The 24,334-nt window shown below is 43.1% G+C and overlaps 3 protein-coding genes across 7 annotated transcripts; all 3 read right to left on the bottom strand.

Annotated features, from left to right (window-relative positions):
- Window positions 1-423: 423 nt before the first annotated feature.
- Window positions 424-14,653, bottom strand: nsd1a (nuclear receptor binding SET domain protein 1a). 4 transcript variants are annotated; one of them, XM_085175712.1, is made up of 24 exons: window positions 14,528-14,653; window positions 13,246-13,495; window positions 11,820-12,685; window positions 11,357-11,498; window positions 11,039-11,211; window positions 9,163-10,954; window positions 8,952-9,067; window positions 7,773-7,992; window positions 7,565-7,668; window positions 7,401-7,460; window positions 7,107-7,301; window positions 6,919-7,011; window positions 6,682-6,805; window positions 6,400-6,600; window positions 4,543-4,722; window positions 3,683-3,839; window positions 3,385-3,590; window positions 3,188-3,300; window positions 2,826-3,095; window positions 2,613-2,729; window positions 2,361-2,502; window positions 2,114-2,220; window positions 1,808-2,006; window positions 424-1,511 (listed from the first exon to the last, which is right to left on the bottom strand). In XM_085175712.1, the coding sequence occupies exons 3-24, from the start codon at window positions 12,666-12,668 to the stop codon at window positions 730-732; spliced, it is 6,342 nt and encodes a 2,113-aa protein (XP_085031838.1). In that variant the 5' UTR covers window positions 12,669-12,685; window positions 13,246-13,495; window positions 14,528-14,653; the 3' UTR covers window positions 424-729. The 4 variants fall into 4 exon arrangements, with proteins under 4 accessions (XP_085031838.1, XP_085031847.1, XP_085031828.1 ...); XM_085175721.1 differs by lacking the exon at window positions 14,528-14,653 and adding an exon at window positions 13,959-14,510; XM_085175702.1 differs by lacking the exon at window positions 14,528-14,653 and having other exon boundaries at window positions 13,246-13,952.
- Window positions 14,654-14,686: 33 nt separating this feature from the next.
- On the bottom strand, window positions 14,687-16,842 carry LOC146524486 (uncharacterized). Of its 2 annotated transcripts, none has more exons than XM_085175821.1 (2): window positions 16,399-16,842; window positions 14,687-16,243 (listed from the first exon to the last, which is right to left on the bottom strand). In XM_085175821.1, exon 2 carries the CDS (start codon window positions 16,160-16,162, stop codon window positions 15,416-15,418), a length of 747 nt encoding a protein of 248 aa, XP_085031947.1. In that variant the 5' UTR covers window positions 16,163-16,243; window positions 16,399-16,842; the 3' UTR covers window positions 14,687-15,415. The 2 variants fall into 2 exon arrangements, with proteins under 2 accessions (XP_085031947.1, XP_085031956.1); XM_085175830.1 differs by having other exon boundaries at window positions 14,687-16,138.
- A 122-nt stretch (window positions 16,843-16,964) lies between these two features.
- On the bottom strand, window positions 16,965-21,504 carry atp5po (ATP synthase peripheral stalk subunit OSCP). The gene is made up of 7 exons (XM_085175846.1): window positions 21,397-21,504; window positions 21,075-21,125; window positions 20,880-20,990; window positions 20,457-20,586; window positions 18,267-18,379; window positions 18,005-18,091; window positions 16,965-17,219 (listed from the first exon to the last, which is right to left on the bottom strand). The coding sequence occupies exons 1-7, from the start codon at window positions 21,421-21,423 to the stop codon at window positions 17,109-17,111; spliced, it is 630 nt and encodes a 209-aa protein (XP_085031972.1). The 5' UTR covers window positions 21,424-21,504; the 3' UTR covers window positions 16,965-17,108.
- Window positions 21,505-24,334: the final 2,830 nt, after the last annotated feature.

The following is a 24,334-nucleotide window of genomic DNA, read 5'->3' as shown; positions in this document are numbered from 1 at the left end:
CAAGGAGAAGTGCAACAGCAGCAGCGGTTATAAAACCAACACTGGCAACATCTGTGATTCATGTTTAGGTTGTGAGAAGATGATGCTTTTGTCTTTTATTTCTCTGTGCCAAAGATCCTGAGCTGTGAGCTACTTGTTGTCAAATAAAAGAAACTGGGGTAGTTTTTGTTGTGAGAAGATCATTTATAGCAAGAAGACTCCAGTGGGTTCATTTCTGCATTCGTCACAAGCACCAGGCAGGTACTCCCTCTGCCTAACTGTAACACGGACATGTGAGAACAATGTTTTGAGGACTCCTCTGATTGGAAAGACAAAGTTAAGACAGTGACAACAACATAAGATGCCCTTAAGATGACAGTTTGGTCAGGTGAAGCTTCCCACCGTTTTTCTTATATTCCAAACAGGTTTTTTTTTTCTTTAAAAAAAAAAAAAAAAAAAAAAAGCCAAATAATGTAAACATTGTTAAGAGAAACAACAAGAGAACAAAACAGCACCAGACACATACATATCAACAGAAGTAGAAAGGGGCTGAGTGAAGCAGCCGTCGAAGCCTTAGCACCAGTACTCATCCCTGCTGTCAGTCCAGCGGTGTGCAGATGAGAAGGCAATGTTGTACCAAAGTGAAGGCAGTGTTGCATTCAAGTAGGTACCAAAATATGAAACTCTTTCAGGCCTTTCAATGTCTACTGAGTTTTGCTGCTGAGATATAAGGAAGGACAGGATGAACAGTCACTTGTCATCATCCTCCACTCTCCCCCAGTCCTCCGAGTCCTCGCCCTCCACCTCTCCGTCATCTTCCTCCACATAATCTCCCCAAGTGTCATACTCGTCCCCACCCTCATCCTCCTCCTCATCATCCTCTGGCAGATTTCCTCCATACAGTGGCTCATCCTCCTCGTCCTCTACTATCTCCATCTCCTCCATATCGTTCTCTTCCTCATCGCCCTCTTCTTCTTCTTCTTCGTCTTCTTCATCGTCGTCTTCCACACCGTCCACGTCCAACCCGCACACCTCCCCATCCTCCACCTCCCCGTCCTCCCTCTCTGCCTCGGAGGAGGCAGGAGTGGGGAGAGCTTTCTCGTCAGTTCTGCCTGTGAGGTAGGACCTGGCGGAGGGGACGAAGCTTGAGGTAGCAGTCTTGGTGTTGATGTAGAGACGAGGAGGAGGCGCTTGCCTCGATGAAGTCGCTTGGCTGGCCGGGGCAGAGACGGGAGCGGAAGGAGCCACTCGTCTGGTGACCGGGACAAAAGAAGGGGCGACGGGCGCATCAACAGCCCCGGGCCTCATGGAGGTCGTGTTGGGCATGTATTCGCGTATCTCCCCTGGCTCTAGCGGGTCGGGCCCACAGGGGTCGTGCTCGCTGCAGGACAACTTGCCGTCCAGCTTGGAGATGAAGAGCATGCCTTCTCTGTGCTCCTTACAGTACGAGTTGGGGCACATCTCGCAGAATGAAGCCGCCTCTTTGCCACATACGTCACACTGGTGCCATGGACACTCCCATCGGCCTGCAGGCAAATCAAATGTGGAATGAATACAATAAACATGCGCAAATAGTAAGATTTTTGACTCACAAATAGCTAACAAAAATATAATAATTAACATTTCTCTTCAAGTTCACGTTCATCAAAATTACATTTTATTTTTGCCTTTTTTTGGAGAACCTTCACCTCAGAAACCACCCAGTCACCTCTGTTTGCTCCACGCATGCTTGAGGATATTCAAACCCTCTGAGAGCTTGATGTAAAAAACGATTGGCTACACACGGCTATCATATTGTGTGCTCTCCTTAAAGTCTACTTGCCTGCAGGCCTCTTGGCCAGGTTGAGGCAGTCAGCATGATAGACCTTTGGGCAGCCCGGCTTCTTACAGGAAACTATCTGACCCCCGTCACCACAGCTGAAGCACTCATCTTCCCTCTCCTTGGTCACCTCTTGCTTGGTCTTCTTCTTCATAGTGCCCTTCCGTTTTCCTTCCCTAGGTTTCATTTTCTCAGCTGCTGGCTGGTTCTATACGAGGACGAGGAACAGGAAGGTTACAAGGCAGCTCTTCTTGTAAGTGCGGTCAGAGGATCATTTAACTGAAGGTAAAGTTGTGAATAAATATAAAGTTTTACCTTTGGCCGGACACCCAGGAAACCGCTACAGTTGGGTGCTCCACATTTACAGGCGGTCTTCCCATTCCCACGACACTCCAGGTTGTAGTTGAAAGTCAGCTCCTCACCTGAAGTAGTTGTTGCATTAGATCGGATGTTTAATTAAAATAATCTGGATGATCTTGTTCAATACAACCCCCCCCCCCTAAAATTTAAAAAAATAAAAATAACCCCAAAACAAATCAAAACAAAAAACAAACTATCAAACCTTTTGGGATGTCTTGTAAAGCAAACAGCCCCACTCTGGTGTCCCCATTCACAGTCCACTTCTGAGTCTCACAGTTTGGCTGGCAGCTGTGGTTCATGAAGCGAGCCTGGTTGCCTTTGGGCCCCGCGTCAATGATGCGATCCTGGAGTGAAAAAAAGCGCAAATCAGTGCGGACACGTCATCCGATCTGCACTGTTAATCAAGCGTGCCGTGTTCAGGCTGCATCTGTTGGTATTTGACTCAGATACTTACTTTGTCCAGTGTAAGCATGTAGAAGTTGCAGATGTCATTCTCCTGAGCGTGCCTGATCCTGGCGCGGCATTCTTCTTCATCTATCACCTCGCCCACGTATTCACTGATAAAAGCTCCCTGGGAGAGACAAAAAGAGACGGAGAAACCGAGGAATGAGTAAAATGTGGTTGTAACTAAAGCGATCAATGCTGGCTTGATTCACTTCCGACCCACCTTCCTGATGTCCGACAAGCCGCGCAAACCCCAGCCGCAGGACAGAGTCCTGAAAATCTCCACAGGTGTGTACTGGCGCTTTGTGAAAGATTGATTTTGGCATCGGTCCCCTGCCGCGCACACCTGAGGGTGACACTCGTACATCAGCATACGGTTAATGCACTCAGAGTCGATGCCGCACGGGTTCTCGTCAAGCGCCTTGCAGTTACATCGTGGAACCTCCGAGAGGTCAGCTGTGATAATCTGCACCTTCCCGATTGGCCGGTTTACCTAAGAAACAGAGACAGGGGTGAGATTTTAACAGCACATCTCAGTTAACTGCTCTGCCATTGGCTAGATGAGCACAGATGTACACACGGTACCCTAATGTGTCTGTATGGAGGAGGCTTCTTGTCATTCTTTCTGTCCTCCTGAAGCTGCTTCAGCTCCTTTTCTGCCTGAAGCTCTTTGAACCGCTCGGCCGCTTCATTCAGTGCTACAAAGAGACACACGATCTTTACTATTAAACATGCACCTTACACCAAGAATCAAGATGCACTCAGCAACCTTAAGCACGCACCCTTTTTGTATACTGCATCTGCACCCTTGCCCATTTTTTCTATATTGTGAGTATCGCCCTCCATGTAGGGGAACACTCTGGCCTGGTATGTCCACACGAAATCTTTGGAGCCAAAGAACTGCACCGGGAACTCTCCCACCTCGTGTTTCATCCTTAAGATGTTATTTGGGACCTCTTTGGTCAGGCAGACTTCAGCAGGCCACCACCTGAAGAGACACAGCGGGTTTCAGAAATACAAATATGGCTCCAGTAGTTGTTAGCCAGAGCCTCTGTGTGATTGCCAGTGTTGTTAACCTACCTGTAACGCCCCCACTTGACCCACAGGATGTCCTTAATACGGGGCTTCTTTCCAGCTTTGCAGTCGTTGCAGAACCAGCTACCCTGTGGCATCTCCATATTCAAGCATTCCCGATGGAAAGCAGCAGGACAGGCTTCACAGCACAGCAGACTGCCCCCTAGAAACGCAACCCATGAGTGATTAGGGAGCTTTTTTATAACGCGTCATAATATGGCCTGCAACAGTCCGTAGTTATGCTTTGAACAGTGATTACAAGGTCACACGGGCCTGCAAACTTTCTTCTAAGTTGGTAAGGGAGAACAGTCCATATCACATGTAAGCATTTGTGAGGTAAAACAAGTAAATAAACACCAAGCTGAATATTTATCATCAGCAGTAAGCAAATTCAGTAACTGACTTATTATAGTGCCACTACAAGTGACACTAATCAGTACAAATGTAGATACTCAGGACTAAATGAGGTGAGTCGGTGTATTTAAATGAGATCAGCGGCACTAATTTAAATCAGTGTCAGAAATAAGAGCATTAAACATTAACATGTGACTTCAGCAGTCAAATTGTGTGTTTTTATAGCTGCTGGGTTTCAGAGGCAGATTTGTTAGTAGAGACAAGAAACAGAAATACATTTATAGATCCATTTGCCAAGTGGGAGCATTTAAGTGGAAAATGGGACAGAGCATAAAAATAATTTGGAGCGCATTATGTTGAATTGAATAATAAAGCCCGGCGCTGAACAGCTGCCTTCCTTTGTGTGTGTGTTTTTTGTGTAACATTTGAACAGTGGAGACGGTCTGTTAAAAGCTCATATTTTAATCCTGAACTCATTTTTACATATGCACACGCTACAAGACTGCGCTCACCTTCAGAGCAGACAAAGCACCAGCTAACGTTGATGTGCTCGTGGTTCTTGCAGCCTTTGCGAGGAGTGAAGTGGTTCGGACAGAGGAAGCTGTTGTTCGCCAGTACCAAGCTGCCCGCTGCCATGCAGTTGTCGTTGCCGTGATAGGCGACGGGACAGCGAACGCATCGAGCCAACCGACCTGAGAGGAAGTGAGAGGAAGCACGGCTTAATTCAGGCAAACAAAACAAAACAACACATACCATTTATGGAGCAATTTTAAAACACTTTCAATCCAAATGTTGTCCCTGGATTTTGAACATAAGACTCAGTCTTACAGGATTATTAAGAGAGATCGTAGTAGAAAGCACATAGAAGGAGTCACGTCAGTCCACTGAATTAAAACTCTGCATTACATGCCAAAATCCTGCACAATCAGTATTTTATGAAGCCACTTTAAACTGCTAAAAGTCAAGGATTATGATGTACACTTGGTACTGTAGGTGAGGCTGTAAGTGTCAAAAATCTCAGGCTAAATGCCTAATTTCACATGACACACGAGCAATGAATCACATACTCGGGTGTCAGCCTGTGCTTATGCAAAGACACTGAGTCATTCATAAGAAAAAGCTTAATCACAGAAACAAATCCTGATATCTCCAGGCATGAAGTGCAAAGCCCTTAAATAATCCAGAGTTCAAAAGAGGCCATCAATATTCAAACTAACAAGAGACACGCAAACAAAGACTGTGTCCAGAATCACGTAACCTGTTGCTCTTATTTAAGAAACAAGAATCCTTCCTGTGGTTGGCGAGCCTCAAGATTATAGCAGCAAGGTGAAACTGTAGGGCCTCGAAAAGCCTGCAGTTACAGCAGAGTTTGAGTTTGGAAAGGGTTCAGTTTGTAAGAGATTTAACACTACGTGCTTAGATCATGTTTAAAAGGGCAGCATCTTTATTTATTTATTTATTTTAGATGTTTTCTAGTCTAATCTGCCCTTTTCTTTGTTTGAGTGTATCACGTGGTTTGTATGCTGAGATAAACCCTCTGCATTTCCATTCATGCAGCCACCTTTTTATAGACCTTTACAATGATGCGCCTGCCTCGTCGAGTGTGCTCTTGACTCGGCTAGATGTTCTGAAAAGATGGTTTTTAACCAAGGGAAGAATTCTGCAATTATCCACTTCAGTCGTTCTCTTTAGTCCTCATGGTCCTTTTTTCTTGGTTGGGCAGTGCTCATAAGTGCATTCCTTCTTTTTAAGAATAAACCAAGGTGTTGTTGATGCGCTCACTGCTAAAGTTTCTGCTATTTCTGCTATGAATCCAAGACTTCCTTTACTTGCATCAACACCTCTTTGGACTGGATGCAAATTTTTAATAATAAACCACGGTGAAAATGAAGAAATAACTATCAGCCAGCTGGAGATCTACTTTTAAACACATTTTCGTGGGCTGTTTAAAAGCCACTTTAAGCTGCTCCCTTATTCACAAGGGGCTGGCCACAGCGGGTAGCTCCATGTTTGATTTGGCAAATTTGAACATCTGATGCTCTTCCTGACGCAACCACAAAATGGATTTTTGTCTCCTCCTGGGAAACAAATGACTGCACTTACTAACCAGACTGATTCTAGTTGTTAAACCTTCCTAATTAAAGGTAAAACACTACACTTTAAATAGATATTTACTGCTCTATTTTTAATTCGCTGTCCTGTTAAAAAACCTCACATGTCACCTAGTTGAAGTCTTGCAAAAAACGACCCTGGTTTCAGCAAAATCGTAAAACATACTAACATAGAAGCATCTTGTGGCATCTTGTGGCCTAACTTGGATGAGGAGAAAGTAGATGGCTGGTTGGATCAAAGCCAGCAGTGGCGCTCACCTTTAGAGCTGCAGATGTTGAGGGGATTGGTAATGTGGCAGGACAGGCACACATGCAGGGGGCAGCGGAAGCCTTTGTTGTGAGGCTGGGTGGCCGAGTAGGCCATTATACAGTCCGTGTGGTAGAATTTCCCACACAGCGGGATTATGCAGCGCTTCACCCCATCTCCGGACTTCTTACACACGAAGCACGCGTGAACGCCTGAGAGGATCATTAACAACCAGGAGAATTAAACTCAGGTATGCCGTAGCGTGCATTTTTTGTGCTTTCAGGCGTACCCACCAGCGTTGCATTCACGACAGAGGAATTTTCCCTTCGGAGGCGCCGACAAGCCGATGCACTGTAGGTGAAAAGCTCCGTAACAGTGGCCTTCACACACCAGCAGATCTCCCGTCCTCTCGCACACCTGCTCAAACACACGGAGGAAGAGACCCGACTAATGATTTACTGCTCCCAAATACAGAGAATGCGCCACAAACCAAGCAGAAAATCTACACTTTCTGATAGACTCCCTCTCACCTGACAGACACTCTCCTTCAAGGATGCAGCTCCTATTTTGCCTTTTACATCCACCTGTGAGGACAGACTGTCATTCCAGCCGGCCGGCAGCACCTACGGAGGTAGTTGTTGGTCAAGTGCTGCTTGTAAATGAAATACCACAGGTGGACGACCAATAACTCAGCAGCTTATCAGTACGACATACACACCTCGGCTTTGGGAGTTAGTGTTCCAGTGTTTTGTTTCTCCTCGGTGCTGCAGGCCTCCACCTCAGCCTCCTGATTAGGGGTCTTGGATCCTTTGGGGCTTGGAGATCTGCTCTCTGGGGGCTTGGAGGCAGCAGAAGCAGCAGCAGGAGAAGAGGATGTGCTGAACATGGGCTTGTCGTTCTTCACAAATCCCAACTATCCAATATGATGAGATTTTTTTTATGATTAATTCTAGTATAATATTGTTTGGTGTTATACGAGAATCAGAGAAACCACATCACGAGGTTTTAGTACCTGTCTTTTCTTCACCAACACCTTCGCCTCTGACGTAATTGCACTGTGACGTTTTTGCTCCTGTAGAACAAAAAAATACTTTCAGTGCTACTACAGAGCGCTCACAGAAAAAGCTTTTGTCCCTATCACAAACGCTCCTAGCTACCTAATGTCATCTCAGTTACCTTCTTCTTTGCAGGAGCAGCAGGCACCTCTTCTATGTTACAGTCCAGCACCTTGTGCGACAGCTTTCTCGGCCTCTTTCTTTCTTGGATTAACAATTCCGTCTCTGGAGTAAAACGATTCAGTATTGCATATTTTAAAATAGCGTCTAAGAGTCAGGAAAAATAGTTGATGTTGTAAATACACCGGTTACGCTGTTAGCTTATTTACCTGGTTCAGGAGGTAGATCAGTTTCCTCTGGGGTGTCTGGGTCAAAGGGGGGCTGTGTCGTGACTGAAGTTACCGAAGGTGCTGCAGGAGAAAGCTCGTCCTGAGACGGACTCTTTTCCAACTCTGCCGGAGCCTCGGCGGGCTCGTCTGATGGAGAGGCTGGGGTAACGGTCTCTGACGTGATGCTGAGGTCGTGGAGTGCTGCAATCCCTGAAGTCTGCTGAATGTACACATTGACAACAAAGCACTGCTGAAATCCATCACATACGAGGTTTTAAACTAAACACGGGGCAATCGTTTCCGTGCACTGTGGCGGCAACATGTTCCAGCAACATGTAGCAGCCATAGCTGTTGTTTATCAAATTTGTTTCTACAATTATATCTTATTATCACTCAACCCAAAAAACCTTAAATGTCAAAACAATAGGCCGATGAATCAAGGCATAATCAGAATGATGTTATTACCTGATTTGAAAGCAATTCACTTTATTTACTTTATTTAATTCTGGCAAAGTACAAAGAGATAGCTTTATGTCTACTGAGTGGGTAATTCTAGATGGGTCAACCGGATAAACAGAAACATCTGTCTGTTTGAAATGGGTGTGAATATACAGAAAAGCAAAAAGGCTACAGCCATAGCTTATATTGTATTGTATGTGCACAATATATACAGGATGCACATTTCTTAAACATGCCTTTAAGGACAATATATGCTGTAAGCTAGAGGTTCTAAAACTTTCTAAACTTAGGGACCGCTTCCAGGGAACAAAAGTTTCCAAGGACCTCATAATCCTCACACCAATCCAGCTGGTTGGAGCTTAGCGTCAGATGAGTATGTGAACGGGCTTAAATATTAACAGCTGGGAGTGATTTTATGACAGATTGTTTTCTATTGTCCCAGTGATAACGCGGGAGGGAGTTATGGACACAATCTGCTTGTTTTATTGGTGTAAATTGTTCCCATCTCTAAAGATTCACTTTTAAATGATACCGCACAAAATTCATGCTTTAAAGCAAAGCATGTTGCAGGCCCCTGTGGATATACTGCGTGGAGCCTTAGGGTGTCAACAAACTCGACACTAAAGACTGTACAGTTAGCACTTGCGTTGTATTTATAGCTTGAAAGAGGTTGCTTACTTCCATTTTTATTAAAAGGAAAATGAATCATACATTTCTTACCATTTGGGAAGATTCTGACAAGTGCTTCTTTGATCTCTTTTTTGGGGCAAATATTTGTTCGTACTCCTCGGTCGACTCCAACAGACGTTTGGTGGGTTTCCGGAGGCGTTTGTTCTCTAAATAAAAATAGGAGAATAATCAATTATGTATCATTTACTTACTGATTTTACCAGCTCTGGAGATGAAGCTCAAAAGGAGCGCTTTGTCTTACCGGCTGAGCTGCTTCCGTCGGACAAATGCGAGTCGCTCTCCGTGCACTTCTCAGCCCCCGGTTCAAGATCCGGTGATGCCATCATCTCATCAGACGCCTCACTCAGGAGTTCGCCCTTCCTCTCGGCAGCCTCCTCAACCACCTGCCAGCGCTTCTTTGGAGCCAACATGGCTTCTGAGTTGCTATCAAGGTAGCTGGTGGAAGGATCGGCAGCGACAACAGGAACCGATCCAGAATCGGCCAAATCGGCATGGCCGCTAACAAACTCCCTGCCGTAAGCCATGTCGGCCAGGTCGGAGGAAAGGCCAGATATGCTAAGTTTAAGTTTGGCGGGTAATCTTTGTTTCCTACGTTGCTTTTCTGAGCTTCCAGGCGGAGTACGAACAGGAGAGTCTTCACAGTGGTTGGTGTCAGTTCCAGTGATGCCTTTAGTCCTAATCTTTGTCCTTTCCTCTGTCCTGTGGGGTATTGTGGATTTGCGTGACTGGCCGTTTTCAAGTTTGACCCCATGAGTTAATCCCTCACAAGAACCATTGGGAGTGTCAACATCTGTGGAAGCAGGGATCACTAGGGGTTCCTCTTTGATAAGGGTAGGTGATGGAGGGATTGTCAGCGGTTTGCCTTCTTTTTCCCTGGTATCATGCAGGTCTTTCAGAAGCATCAGAAAAGTACTGAATTTATAATTGGAATCAGTACGAAATGCAGCAGTTTCAGAGTCACTGCTGTCCTCCTTTGCAAGAGATTTAAACTTTATTTCCTGGATATCTGGAAAGGAATCCATCGGTGACCGGGACAAGGACTGAGAAGTGGTTGTGATATCCCTGACAGTGCTTTCTGTCTTGATCTTAACAGGTTTCAAAGTGGACTCAGTCGTGGCCACACACTTGGACTTAATCCATGAGCCATTACGAATTAGCTTCTTATCAAGCTTCCTTGCACGCCTTTTTGGAGAGCTGTGGTTTACAGACAGTGATAAACTGCAGGAGGATTCCCGAGTAGGAGACATTTCAGTGTTCATGGAAGCATTAGTAGGTGTATTAGCAGGAGACTCATCAACAGAGGCTTCTGCTGAGAAGTGGCTCGTGGCCACTGCATCTTTGAAATCGGTCTCTTCCTCTGCCTGCAGAGCCCTCGTCATCAGGCCACTGCTGGCAGGAAGATCCACCGAGGTCTTTTCACTTTCAACACAGCTGTCCAACCTCTGGTCAGAATTTGTGTTTTTTGATGTCCTTTTGTTTTTTAAGCTGCTAAATGAGCCTGCACCCCGGCTCACTTTTTCTGTACTCTTTTTAGCCTTTGTTGAACTTTTTTCTCTTTGGACCTCTATACTGTGCACTGGAGACAGCGCTGTGCGTTTCGGTCGATGCAGCATCGGAACTGAATCCAGGTCAGCATAAGGCGAGTCCTTCGGCTCTTCTTTCAGTGCACGCGGTGCTGTGTGAAGCTGGCCTGTGGAGGATTCCTTTGATCCACTAACTATATGACCAAATATGTCTGACAGACACTTCTTTTTCTTCTTCTGAGCTTTATTGTTATTGCCTTGATTTGCAGAGTTTTTGATGAGATGGTGCTCGTTTCCATTGGAGGCTGTAGAAGATGCTGGAGGTTCACTGGAGTCCACAGAGACAGACGGGCTCTTGTGTGCCTTCTCATTAGGGAGCGGGCTGGGTATACGTTCATCTCCTTTGACCGACACTGACAGCACAGTTTCACTTTTCCTTTGCCGACCCGGGAGCAGATACTCAGCTTCTGCTACACTGACTTTCCACGCAGTCAGCAAACTTTTGGGTATCTGCAGAGAAGTAATATAGTTATTGAAATATTGTTCACAGTGAGCAAACAAAAGATTTTCAAAGATTCACTTCACAAATTATACCGTATACTTGTAGTCTTTCTCCTTCTGCTTCCCTCGCCGCCTGAGAACAGGAAGGTCTTCAAACTGATGGCCTCCTTCAAAAGGTAGAATAACGTTCCCTGGGACCCAGGAAGACTCTACAATCTCGCCAATCGTTTCCAAGAAATACATCCGGCAAGGACGAGGACTGGGAACTGGATCAAAATGTTTTTTGAAAAGAAGAAAGAGCAGTGTGAACTTTGACACACACTACAATGCCGTCAACAAACTATCAACAAAACAGTCAAGTTGTGTGAAACGGATTTGTGTAAAATAATCAGTATTCACATCAAATCTCACCTTTCATCTTAGTGTGAATCCCCTGATCCAGGTCGCTTGTGATCTGACAGGGCCACCAGGGCCGTCTGTTGAATTTTGCCCACACCAAATCCCCTTCCAAGTATTTCACTGCAGGAAGAGGCCTTTTCTTTGGGCTGTTGGACTAATCATTACAAGAAAAACACAATAATAAGGGATACAGAAAAAAAATAATGCTGCATGTATCAAATCAAAATTCTTGACATGTATAATGACAAGAATAGATGATATCCGCTTTTGAATTCTAATGGTGATGACAAAACATCACATTGATTGCTTTGCTGGCCTCAGATTTGAACTGTTTTCTACTCTTTTGGGTCAAATTTTAAAGCTTGGAAGATGGCGTACGTTAAGCTATGCTTGATTATAACATAGCCACATAAACTTGTGTGGATTTGGTTGTACAGAAGTTGCAAAGTTTGTATCTCAAGAGTTTTATACTCACATTAGAGTTGGTGCCACCTGGTGAGATAAGTCCTGGGTCAACAGGGGAGAGAAGTTCACCATCACTGTCAGATTCCTCACCCAAACTCCACCCATCTCTCATGGAGATGTCTGGCAGCGCGCTGGGGCTTAGTGTAGGGTTGAGCTCAGATATAGTTTTGGACATTAGATTAAAGACTGTAGGTTTGTATGTTCTTTTATCCACCCCTGAGTCGCATGTGGTCTTACACTCTGTAACAGTTCGATCCTGACTCGGCTGTGGGGAGTGGCCAAAAGGCGCGAGTTCCTCGCCGCTGTCCCCATCCTCATCGTCCCCCTTTACATCGCTGCTGTCGAATAGTGTGGATTCAAAATGCAAGCATCCGTTTGGAATGGGGGAACAGCGCTCGAAGCTGTCAGGACTGTGTAGGAAGAAACCATTTCTGCTCATGTCCGGCAGAGTCCCAACAGGCTCCATGTCACTGTTGCCGGGAGAAGGAGGCAACTGGACAGTTGGCGCCTCAAACTCATCATCGTCGTCGTCGCTAATTGGGCTTGCACAGAGCAAGTTGTTCCGAGGATGAAGGTCCCTTTCTGGGTCAGGTTTGTTGATCGCAGTGTTCAGGTCGTAGGGCCTCCTCAAAGAACTGTAGCTTTTAGATCGGTTAGTCTGATTGTACCCTAGTAAAGCGGGTTGTTTGAGGCTGGAGGATGGCAGCTGCGCAGTTGATGACTGGTCTGATCCTCGCTTCACAATGCCACATTGGTTTCCATAGGAAGTGCTCACAGGGCCATTGTGGGGCCTCAGCTCTGGCGGGCCTGAGCCAAACACTGAGCCTACCCTAAGACCCGGTCTGTATGACTGCTTCATGTTGTCATGCCTACATCCTGTCAAATGAAACACAGGCAGGGTTAGACAAGGTAAACGTGCCATAAAAGTTCTCTCTAAATACACTCCTGTGTGCTTATAGAGATGTGTAAACAAAGTGGCTTGTACAGTGATAAATATCAGAAGCATATCCATGAAGGTCCAGCCATGGCCAGTGCGCGCGTACACACACATACACAGGCACCCACACACACACGCCGATAAGCCGACATTGCATGGCCTCCATTCTAGAGGCCAGTCGTACGGCACAAGACAAAACACAGAAAACAACCGTGCTCACACACTTCATTCACAAACTATTAGAAAATAACAGCGCTTTGTCTGCTAAATGTGGGTCACCCCGGCGATCGCTGACTTGTACAGTCAATGGAGGAGCGCTGAAGCTGTAGTAGAGGAGGTGACACTGAGCCATCACAGAAACAGTCAGTGGCTCACACAAACAAGCTACAGCCGCACACCGACATAGGAAGCTACTATTAACTCACGAAAAAAAAAGGTCTGATCGGCACTACAAGTTCACCGCACTATCAACACGTGGAAAAAAAGGCGAAAAACTCACCGTTTGGAGGTCGGTCATCGCGAAGCCAGCAGCTGCTCTTTGATAATGTGGCACCAGGCGAGTGTTTCTCTCGGTTTGTGAAAGCAGATCTCCACAATCCCAGCTGCAGCAGCACTAGTAGTAGGCCAAGGCACGGCTCTCATTCTCGCTTCATCAGCGTCGGCCCTCTTAAAAAAATGTCACCTTAAATAAAAAATAACAGCCGACTGCTCCATTACGCCGCAACGTCTTCAGTGAGCCACAACCGGTCCTGTAACAGCCACAGCAGTTTATTTACTACATGGTTATTATTATTATTTTTGCCTGCTTGTCGATGTGCCCCTGGTTATGTTAAAACAAGCCCAGGCTGTGTGTTGGTGAGCAGTAACCAATCCGCAATGCTACCCAACCCCCCGTCTGTAGAGGGCCGTGACACTCACCCTCCGCGTGCACGCGTGCACACACTGGCGAGCACGGACGCACGACAAACACGCACGCTCACACGCGTGCACACCCAGGTGAAGTTTGCAGTAGTTATTGGTATGTAGTAATCATAAATGAAGGCAACGGATTTCTAAGTAGTTTGTCCCGTTTCTGCTGTAACCCCCCTCCACCTTCAGTCCTATTGTTTAACTTTCCTAGTTGATGCAGGCCTGTGTGCGGATGTGTGTGCCTGTGTGTGTAGGAGGAGAAAGATCGACCATATAGGAAAGAAGAAAAAAAGAACTGCACACCGATAATAACCACACGGCCTTTACGGTCAAATCACACTCTCCGCGCGCCATGTTGGCTCTCCACGGAGCGCTCTGACATGAGGAAACAGGCCGCCAGGCGCTCAGGAAAGCACGATCGAGAGTTGAGGCATTGAGCATATGAACGGGTTTCTTTCTTTCTTTTGGTTTCCTGTGATTAAAAAAAATCTGTCGGCGTCCGTTTTCAGCCCGCCGGCACGTAACTTTGATGGTTTGTTGCGTGTCTTGTTGCTCTAACTGAAGCAGATCCACAAACGCGCAAACTCAAACAGAGAAGCACAAAAGGCTCGCTGCAGTGGGCCAGTCCTCAGATCAAAGAGCGTGCAGTTACATGCCGACTTGTCAGCAGAGCAGCTACCCTCTGCCGGCTTTTAAAATGTTTAATATCATACACTGTGGTTTGTTTATGTCTCCAAAGGCGGTGCACTTCTATATTTTGGTGAATGATCATGTACAGAACACAAAGATTAAAGACGCAGCTCACATCATGGCGGCTTCCCCCCAAAAAAACATGACCTATAGTTTTTTTAACCTCTTCTTCTGTCACGTACCTGGTAAGAACACGCCCAAAAAGTAAGCTCATAAACGTCGGTACGCCTTAAATTAGTCTAACAAGGTGTAAATAAAGGTATTATGATAAAGTGACTGTCATGTCACAGGACTCAAGCCCCCTTGTGTCCAGAGCAAGAATTACAAGTGACAGGAAACTGTGAAAAAGTCGATTTCTTTCTTTTATTTTGGTTTCACATACAGGAAATCATTATTATTATTATTATTACATACGCCACAAAGCATTAGTCGTTCCCCCCCTCTACTGATCAGTCTAACATACATGCACAAGTGGGTGTGCTTATCGAGTGACTGTGGATATGGAAACAGGCTGTTACAATACATGATGCAAACTATATTTACAAAGTGCAGCAACAAAGGGGGTATTATGCTTTAAGCTTTACCAGTTTGAGTCAATAAAAACGTACCGCAGGGCTCCTGCTTTCCTGAATTGTATCACAAAATAAACCACATAATAGACAAGCGGACAAAACACAAAGGACGACTACATGGTTACATATTTATGCTCGGGAAAGATTTGGTTTCATGATATTTTTTTTTTGTTCTAAAATGTATATGCATGTAGAAAATGTCACACAAACAAACATATTCATGTCTTAGAACAGAGTAAGAGAACATGTCACAATTCAGAGGAATACATCAGGGTTACTGAGGTCTGAACCACTAACTATACTGACTGGTGTTATTTCATGTGCATGCACCTCTGCCACACTGGAGCAACATATTTGTGATTCAGCTGTTTATTAGGAGAGGATGATGAGAATGCCAATCACTGTACAATGAAAACTTAGAACCACTGTAAATGATAAAACAAACAACTTTTTCTCCCAGCATACATGAAATGCCACAATTCCTTCTAGTCCTCTTCTTCATGCAACCAAATGTTTTTCAAACACCGGAGAAGCAGCTGCAGAATTTATCTCTGTGGTTTCATCCACTTTATTGCTACCGTGCTCACAAAGTTCTCTTTTCTCCATCATGGTGTATGGAAAAGATGAAACATCACAGCTAGTGAAGTCCAGCTTCTTGGGAGCACTGCAGTTGCTAAAGTCCAGCTTGCTGGTGCCATCACATCCGAATTCTAGCTTCTTGAGGCGAGTGAGGCTCTTGATGCTGCCAGGCGGTCTCCCAGGGCTCACCTTATATCCTGCAGCTTTGGTGGTTCCAAGAGGCCTGCCTGGGCTTGTCTTGAAACCGGCTGCTCTAGTTGTCCCAAGTGGACGCCCAGTACTTGTACGGTACCCAGCTAACTTTGTGGTCCCCGATGGCCTCCCTCTCCGCCCTGACTTCGCTGTGCCCTTCTTTTTCTTAGAGCCCTCAGGCCCTAGAGCTTCACCGGCTCTGATTCTCACCGCCTGTGGCTGGAAGTCATTCTGGGTGTCTTGTAACTGGCACGCCATGGCTTTGTGCATGCCCTGTGGCAAAGGGGCAAGGCCGGCGAGGGACAGCTGCAAACCAGGGTTTGTCGGAGAGGGGTAGAATTTGTTGGACTGTGTACTACATAAATCAAAGTGGCTGCCTGGATGACAGTCCTCTGTTAGTGCACTCATGCAATAGTCACTGCTGCTGGTGGTCACTTGGTGCATCATTTTCTGTTGGGGTACATAGAAATACATGAGCTAGAAAAGCCACGTGTTTTACTGACAATCCAGTTTTTAGTAGCTGACTTCTAGTAGCTCAAACAGGCCTTTTTAGCACTGCAACACAAAACAAACAAAGATAAGTGATGTCCGAAATAAACATGTTCAAACAGAGTCATAGTTTGCAAAAATGCACGGCATGCATAACAATAAATTTAAATGATTACTAGATCGCCGAACTACTCAAAGAACGAAAGATGAACAGTTCGTACCTCATTTGTTGGTGGACGTTGGAGTGGAAAGGGTTAATTTCGACTCGTCTACACTTCCTCTCCCTGACGGCCACAACATCTTTGTGAAGGCGCTGCACAAACTACGCCCTGGCGTCTGCGAGTGTTGTCTCGAAGCGGGTCTGCTGCATATTTCAACGCTCAGTTAATCCTCTACGCAGAGGTTTGGATGAGAGTGGCAGCCATTTTCACCCAGAAAAAAAAGAAAAGGAAAAAAAAAATTTAACCAGCAGACAACAACCGCGCATGCGCGATAAAAGCGGTCAAGAAACGTAGGGACTGATCGGTGTGACGTAATGGGTTTCTGTAGAATCGGAAAAGTATCAAAAATGTATCTAGTAGTGAAGCATGGAACTGTGGTAGCCATGGAACCAAAATTGTATCAACAGCACAGCGGTAATATTGTAACTGGCACACTGTATTGAACCAACTGTACATTTATTAAAATGTAGTAACGACAATGTATCAACTAATCTGGCAATGAGATCACTGGTCAGTATAATGGAAGCTGTGTATATGTGCTTTACAAAGACAACAAACATCAGCGATCAATTTTTTTTAGTTTTTATTAACAGTTTAAGCACAAACACTGGATTTATAGGGCAACAACAGTGCTGAAACAGGTCAAAATCTACAATTTTCAAAGTTTCCCCTTAGCCAATGGTCGTCTTTGCTAAATTAAGTCCACAGGACTAAGTTTCCCTGATGAGCTTGGTCAGCTTCTGGATCTTTGTTTTGGTGGACATGTCCACATACTTGTCTCCAATGCTGACGATCATGCCCCCCAGGATGGAAGGATCCGACTGTGAAGAGACAGGTCGATTGTTAGCAAACACATATGAACACGAGACTTCCCCTTACATTAACATAAGACAATGATTTCTTGTTTCACAAGTTTCCATTTTTTTAAATTTTCTTTTTTTGGGGGGGGATTAAAATAGTGGATTGAGCCACATTTAAAATCTCTTTGATATACAATTAAAGGCTTTTGCAGAGGACACAATGGACGTCAGTTTTTAATCTATAAACATTTTAACTTGTCAACAGCCAGAAAAAATAAATATAATGTTCTATAATTTAGGCACGGAAAGATATGAACATAATTATTAGCAATTACCTTGAAAACAGATTAAAAAAAAATATTGATAAAGCTTTATTTCTATGTAAATGATTGGTCAGAGCCTTGCGGGGAAAAAAAGATGCAAGATGTTTTTCCATTTCCTGGAATTCACTATTTAAATGTTCATCTTACAGCCAATCACAATACAAACTCCTCTAGTTGATTATGTACATTTTTAAATTCATATTTTTTAATGCCAGTTTCCAGAAAATATTTGCTTCACTATGTAAATTATCCAAATTGTTAAATTTGCACTCATTTTCATGAGTGTCAAACAGACAGTGTAGTAAACACCAAAATGTGCGCTTAAACATTATCTCACCAGTCTGAGATAAGACATGTTATGCAAGCAAAATAACTCCATATCTTAGAATTGACTAGTGCACAAAAAGAGTTTTCCCCTGAAGACAAAATTCATCAGCAAGAAGGTTATGTGCAGATTTCTGGGACTGTGCATTAGAGTTGTACCTTTGTTTCCAGCTTGATAGTCTCACCCTTCTGAAGAAAGCCTTTAAGAGCTACTTTCAGCTCGGAGAGATTAGCTTCATCCAAAGGCTGCAATGGATAAACATTCATTATGAAGGTACAATATGTCTAAATCAATAATACTGCAATTGATAAAATGAATGATATATACAGCAGCAAATATTGCTTAAGTGATGTGACCTGTTTTCAGTATCTGAAAAAAAATAATGTAGGAACATATCTTGCATATACACCCATTTCATACCTGCGCAGTAGTGACGGAGCAGATCACCTCTCCACGGTGTGCACTCATCATCTTGCTGAAAGCGTTAATAACATCCCCAGTTAAAGTAAGACGACCATTGTCAGCCAAAACATCTAAAGAGGGAGAAAAAAAGACAATACATGTTTGAGCAAGATTCTCCACTTTTCTATCTGCTCAGAGCAAAGTGTAGCTTTTGTATTACATCAGTTTAAAGTAAACAGTGTGTGATTTTGCCCAGTTCTTCCTAGTAACACTTATTTACCCTTAATCAAATCAAAGTTTACATCTATAGCACATTAACACAACTCAGGCTACGTCCACACTAGCCCGGATAGATTTGAAAACGGCGTTTTTGGCTAAAAACGTGGAGGCTAGTGTGGACATGGCCTCAGTTGAAAAAGTGCTGTACAGGCTATGCAATATAGACATAAGAGTCACAAAATGAACAACAAACATACACCAAAATACACAATACAACCATAAACCTTGATTAAAGGAGGAAAAAAGTAATCAAACTGTCATATAAGTGAATAGGAATACAGGATAAAATTTGCACAATAAAAAACCTGGAAAAACCTGCTCAACTTAGACTGTAAACCAGTGAGAATAACCAGTTTCTTTTTCATCAGCGTTTTAAAATGGAGCGTCTGGGCAGCTCTTATGTGAAAAGGTATATTGTTTCACAGATTAGGAGCTGCACCTGAAAAGGTTCTGCTGTCTCTTCTCTTTTAAGCCTGGATCTAGGAATGTTCAAGAGCACCTGGTCCGTAGACCCCATAAAACACAGCTTGTGAATGTGGTCCAAACCTTATGGCTGTTGTGTCAAAGTATTTTCATATACATGTTATTTTCTTATAATCAACATACTTCTAGCTGCTCTGTTTTTTCTCCAAGGGGGTTACAACAGCAGATCTGTAATATGCAACAGAATTAATGTATGAATGAGGATTGTAGTAAGGAAGCCTTGTTAGAGTGTTCAAATAGGGTCGAAAAGAGCTATGCAAAGAAAACACCATTTAGGCTTCAGACCGATACTAAGCTTAACAAGATGTTTTTTTTTATTTTTTTTTAATCAGAAAGAGGTTCCTAAACAATATTCAAACCAAACATGCCCAATTAGGCATTAAGTAGGGCTGCACAATTTTGCATAAAATGAGAATCACGACTTTTTTTTCTTAGAATTGAGATCACGATTCTCTCACAATTTTCTTTTCCAATATAAATATTTATTGCGTTTATTAACTGCACATCAACTTCGTAACAGTTGAGACTGGACATAAAAACAATAAATAAACATAAAAACAACAAATGTCTCACGTTTTGTGGTTGCCGCAAAATGTTGTACTGCTTGAAATTCCATCTCCACCGTTGCTCGACACTGCGTGTATAGAGCAGGTAGTGCAACAATAGAAAAATAGTTGCGGGACGGCATTGTGTAGATTTTGTCTAGGGTGTTGATCATTTTCCTAAATCCCTCGTTTTGCACAGTGTTGATGGGAGCCATATCTTTGGTCAGGTGATGAGTAATAGCCTCCGTAATTTCTTTGCGCCTGCGGGAGTTCGACGGGTATAGGGAAGAGCTGTATAAGGTTCCTGTTATTGATGTTTGGGTGGTTGACCGGGACGGATTTTCTCCAGTCACTTTCTCATCATCCCTGACGTGTTCGCCATTGTTTTTTCCCTGCCAATTTTAGCAGCCAGCTTCTGTATCACGTGGTATAAGGCTCCGCCCTTGTCATTTGTTGAGCAGGAAGAGTGAGCGCTTGTTTTCATGCAGATTACGTCCCGGATCAAAATGCGGTACAATCGTCGTCGTCTTTTTTTTTTTTTTTTTTTTAAACGTTGTCATTTGGAAATGAGATCGCACATAAATATGAACTGAGATTGCGATTTTCTAACGATTAATCGTGCAGCCCTAGCATTAAGAATAATGAACCATGTGAAATCTCAAGGACCTGCATGTATAAGTGCTGCAACCATCACACGACTAGCATGTTCCTTACTTTGCGACCTTGGTAACATCATATCTGGAACGTGCTAGTGGACTGTTGTCTTTGAAAATGACAACTAGGTTCAAATGTATTGCATGACTACACACCACACCACAAACAAACACGATTAATGACACAGGGGTCCCAGCAGTAACCTTACTACAATCCTCATTCATACATTAATTCTGTGATCACTCACTGATGAGGTTGACGGTGATGGGTGAAACCTTGGCCTTTGCAAGGGCATCGTTGAAGGTCTTCTGCTTGAGGCTGCGCTTCACATGAGGATTCATTACAACACTGTTCATTTTAGGGTCCTTGATCAGGGCCTGAAAAATAATGTGGCAGACAACAGCAAAAAAAAAAAAAAAAAAGGAAGTAAGTACTAGACGAAAGGTAGATGGTACCGAAACTGCTTGGATTATCAATATTTAACAATCAGGTCACTAATCTCATTATTAATTAAAAACCAAACAAACTATATATTTAAACATCCTGCGATGCTATTTAAATATATCACAGTAATATGCACATAACCCTGTGATCAAATATTAAGTAAAGCATCATTTTCATCATTCAGTGGCAACAACATTAAAAATAGTTTCCTTTTTTGTTGACTTACAGACACTTTTCCCAGCTCCTGCTCCACTTGGTCCAGTTTGTTCTGCTTACTGGCAGCTGAGAACAGAGCAGTGGCATAACGGCCCTCCACTCCATACACCTGGATGGGAGGCTACAAGGACATTTACAGGGATAAGTTACCTTAACACCCTGTCACAAATTACTGAAGAAGGTTATTGCACTGCACGTCACTCACCTTAACCAGTTTGGCTGCAGGTCTGATCACAGACGTGCTGAACTGGCGTGCCTGCAAAATAACATTTGTATGAAAATCAAAGCCTGAGCTGATGAATTATCGGCCCGCTTTGCACCGTTTACGTTTAACTCAGTTAGCTGGTTGGCTAACACGTTAGCAGTCATTCAAGTGCAATGCCTCGTGTGAATTCTTTTTGAAAGTTCAGCGCTCATTTCTGCTCAGCATAATTAATAAAACTCACCAAACAAGTTTTGGAAGATATGAAAACAAAAATGAGCCCTATTATAAATGTTAAAATTTAAAACATAACTGAATGTCATACCTGCTGTCCTAGCATGAATGCTGCCATTTTCTCCTACAGCTGTCCAGAGTAGAACGACCGACTGCGCATGTGTACTTTAGAGGAAGGCGTCTTGCTGTGGGTAATGTAGTTCTTCCGGTGCAGTTCATCGTGAATACGAGTCCCCAAAACAAGAAGCTGTTACGGAATTAAATAAGTTTGTTTTGTTTGTTTATATTATGTGTAGTAATTAATATGTTAAGCTATAGCAAATGTATATACCATCGAGGAAGTCTTTTTTGAGTATTAGGAGAAATATAGCATACTTCTCTTAAGATTTAAAGTAGGCAATAGCAAACAACAACTTGTTTCTGTATTTGATATGCCTGGTCACATTAACAGGCTAAAACCAGAGACTGTACATAAAAGATGGACAAAGCCACCATAGAACCACCCACTGGTAACATTTTGTCAACCTCTAAAAACAGCTGCATTAGAATGTTGAAAACAACATGATGTTTATTTTATAAATTATGGTTGGGAGTATATGGACATTGACTGACATTTGGAAACAACCTCAAGTGGTCATTTAATAAACTGCAGTTGTTTCACTGCTTCACTTTTTTGCCCCAGATTTAGCTGAGTGACTAAAGGAAGAGGAAATTACTTAGAAAGTCTAATAACTAATTGGAATACAAAAACAGTGAGAAAAGGGAGCTGCTAGTTTTACATTTTAAAGCATACTTTGTGAGTTTAGTTATTTCTCATTAATTGGTGAATGCATTATATGAGTCCTATGAAGCCATTTTAATTTTAACATTTAAACAAGGTGACTCTATATGCTAAAATGCTGCATGGATAATTTCTTTTGTGTCACGCCACCTTCTTGGTTTTCTTTTAAGAAAGACTAAAAAAGCAGTTTATTCATTTTTGTTTTTCTGGTTAAAATGTAAAATATTTAGCACTGGGGGAAAAGTCTGGAGTCACCCCTCATTTATTTATGTTTTTCTCCAAAGAAGCCAGACTTGTAAACTTCTTATTAAGTTTTAAAACGTTGTTGAGCAGTAGTTCTCCAGGCTAACTGGAGGACTTTGAAAGTTTTTCTTTGTACATTGGCTGCTTTTTCAGTCATTTTCAGTCCTTGACTTGAATCTGGACATTTTCTGAGGAAGCAAGATGTTTGTTAAGGTAGTTAAGAAACAAAAATATGAATCATTCAAGCATAAAAAGGCACCTAACTCAAGGAATAAACCAGTGTTGTGTCTAAACATAACAGAGAACTTACCAGAGAACCAATTTTAAATTGTGTGTTTAGCCAAAGTTAACACAGTTTGATAGAGTTAAAATAGCATTTTTTGCACCAATTAGGTGATTACCAAAAAAGCAAACCAGACAAGTGGAAGACAAAAAGAAGTGGGAAGCTTAATAAACTATCTACCTGATCTGACACCGGACTGGAGAGATGCATCTAGTCCTATATACATACTGTTCACTGAAACCTCATCAGAAATGATTTCATTAGAAGGATGGCTGTCAAGTAGCCATTCTTCAGTCAGGGATACAGGGGAAAAGGGATGAGCTATGTCACATTATACAAGAACTGGATTGAAACTCGGTGGCAACAGGTCTGATTGAGTGATGAATCCAAATCTGAAACTTTTGGTTCAAATCAGTATGTACAGAGGAGGTCAGAGAGAGAGGTTCAACAGTGAGTGTCTACAGCCATCTCTAAAACTATGGAGGCTCTTCTATGGTTTAGAGGTGTATTTCGGCCCGTGTTTCTTATCTTTGACAAAACTGATGGAGTTATGAATGCAGAAAAGTACCTTCAGATTTTGATCCACCATGCAATAGCATCTGGAAAGCATCTGACTGGCAACAACTTAATTTTTCAACATGACAATGATCCTAAACACTTTTTGCACATTTCAATAAATCACTGCATGTTTTTGACATGGTGGTTTGCGCAGTTATTTGACGGGAGCAGGGGCAGACCTACTGTGGTGGCATGGGGTGGAATTTACCACCATAAAATAATCTCTTGCAATAACAATGTTGTTTATTAAAATAAAATAGCATTACCACTTTGAGCCTAGCTACAATGAACATTGAATATACATTATAAAACTGAATATATGGCATAGTGTTATCCCCTCCCCACCAATTAAAAATGAAGGTAAGAATGAAGGTGAGTTTTATTAACCCTCTCAGGTTGATGGATGTGCAGGCGTGTCCAAATCACATGACTGATTAAAGATGACAGAGCAACAAGACGCAGCCACGCTGAGTCTCCATTTCAACTTGTGTTGAAATTGAATGGACTTCAAACTATATGTGTTGATAGGCCACGGAAAACCAGAGTCATTACATGTGATGCTTTTTTCTGAATACTATTGTCACATTTAGTGCAGGAGGAAATGGTAAAAACTGTGATTTCTAAGAACATCGCTTGCAAGCATTATCTGTTTGCAAGCAAAACACAAAAAACAAGACAAAAATGCAACCCCTTTCCTGTTGTGCATCAATGCACCAATGTACCATGTTGACCAATCAGCATTTGGTTGATTAGGAACAGGGAAAAGGTTTTGGGACTAACAGTGGCAAGAGAGAGTGAGTGAGAGAGATAGTAATATCCATAGCGAGCTTTGAGATGTGAGAGATTTGTGACATTTGGCATGTTTGGTGTGTAGTTTTGCTTTGTGTGTAAAACAATGAGGGCACTAGTGAATGCGACAGAGGCCACCAAAGGCAGACTGCAATGTGTCTCCAGCTGGATGTGCTCCTCTGTCTTGTGCTGGAAACAAAGCATTTTTTGGAGTAGCACAAATTTGTCACATCTTATTGTGATACCCTATTGTTCTTTAATTTTAGTTTTAGTAGTAGTTTTAAACTTTTGTACAAAAATGGCTCAGCCATTGGCTGCATTTTGGGGTATTTTTTTGCAAACTTTACTGTTTGCAAAAAACCCCAAAATGTTTTC

Source organism: Neolamprologus multifasciatus, chromosome 2, assembly GCF_963576455.1.
Source record: "Neolamprologus multifasciatus chromosome 2, fNeoMul1.2, whole genome shotgun sequence".
NCBI classification, from domain to species: Eukaryota; Metazoa; Chordata; class Actinopteri; order Cichliformes; family Cichlidae; genus Neolamprologus; species Neolamprologus multifasciatus.
Note: the sequence above shows the minus strand (reverse complement) of the source record. Positions and strands in the feature narration are given on the sequence as shown.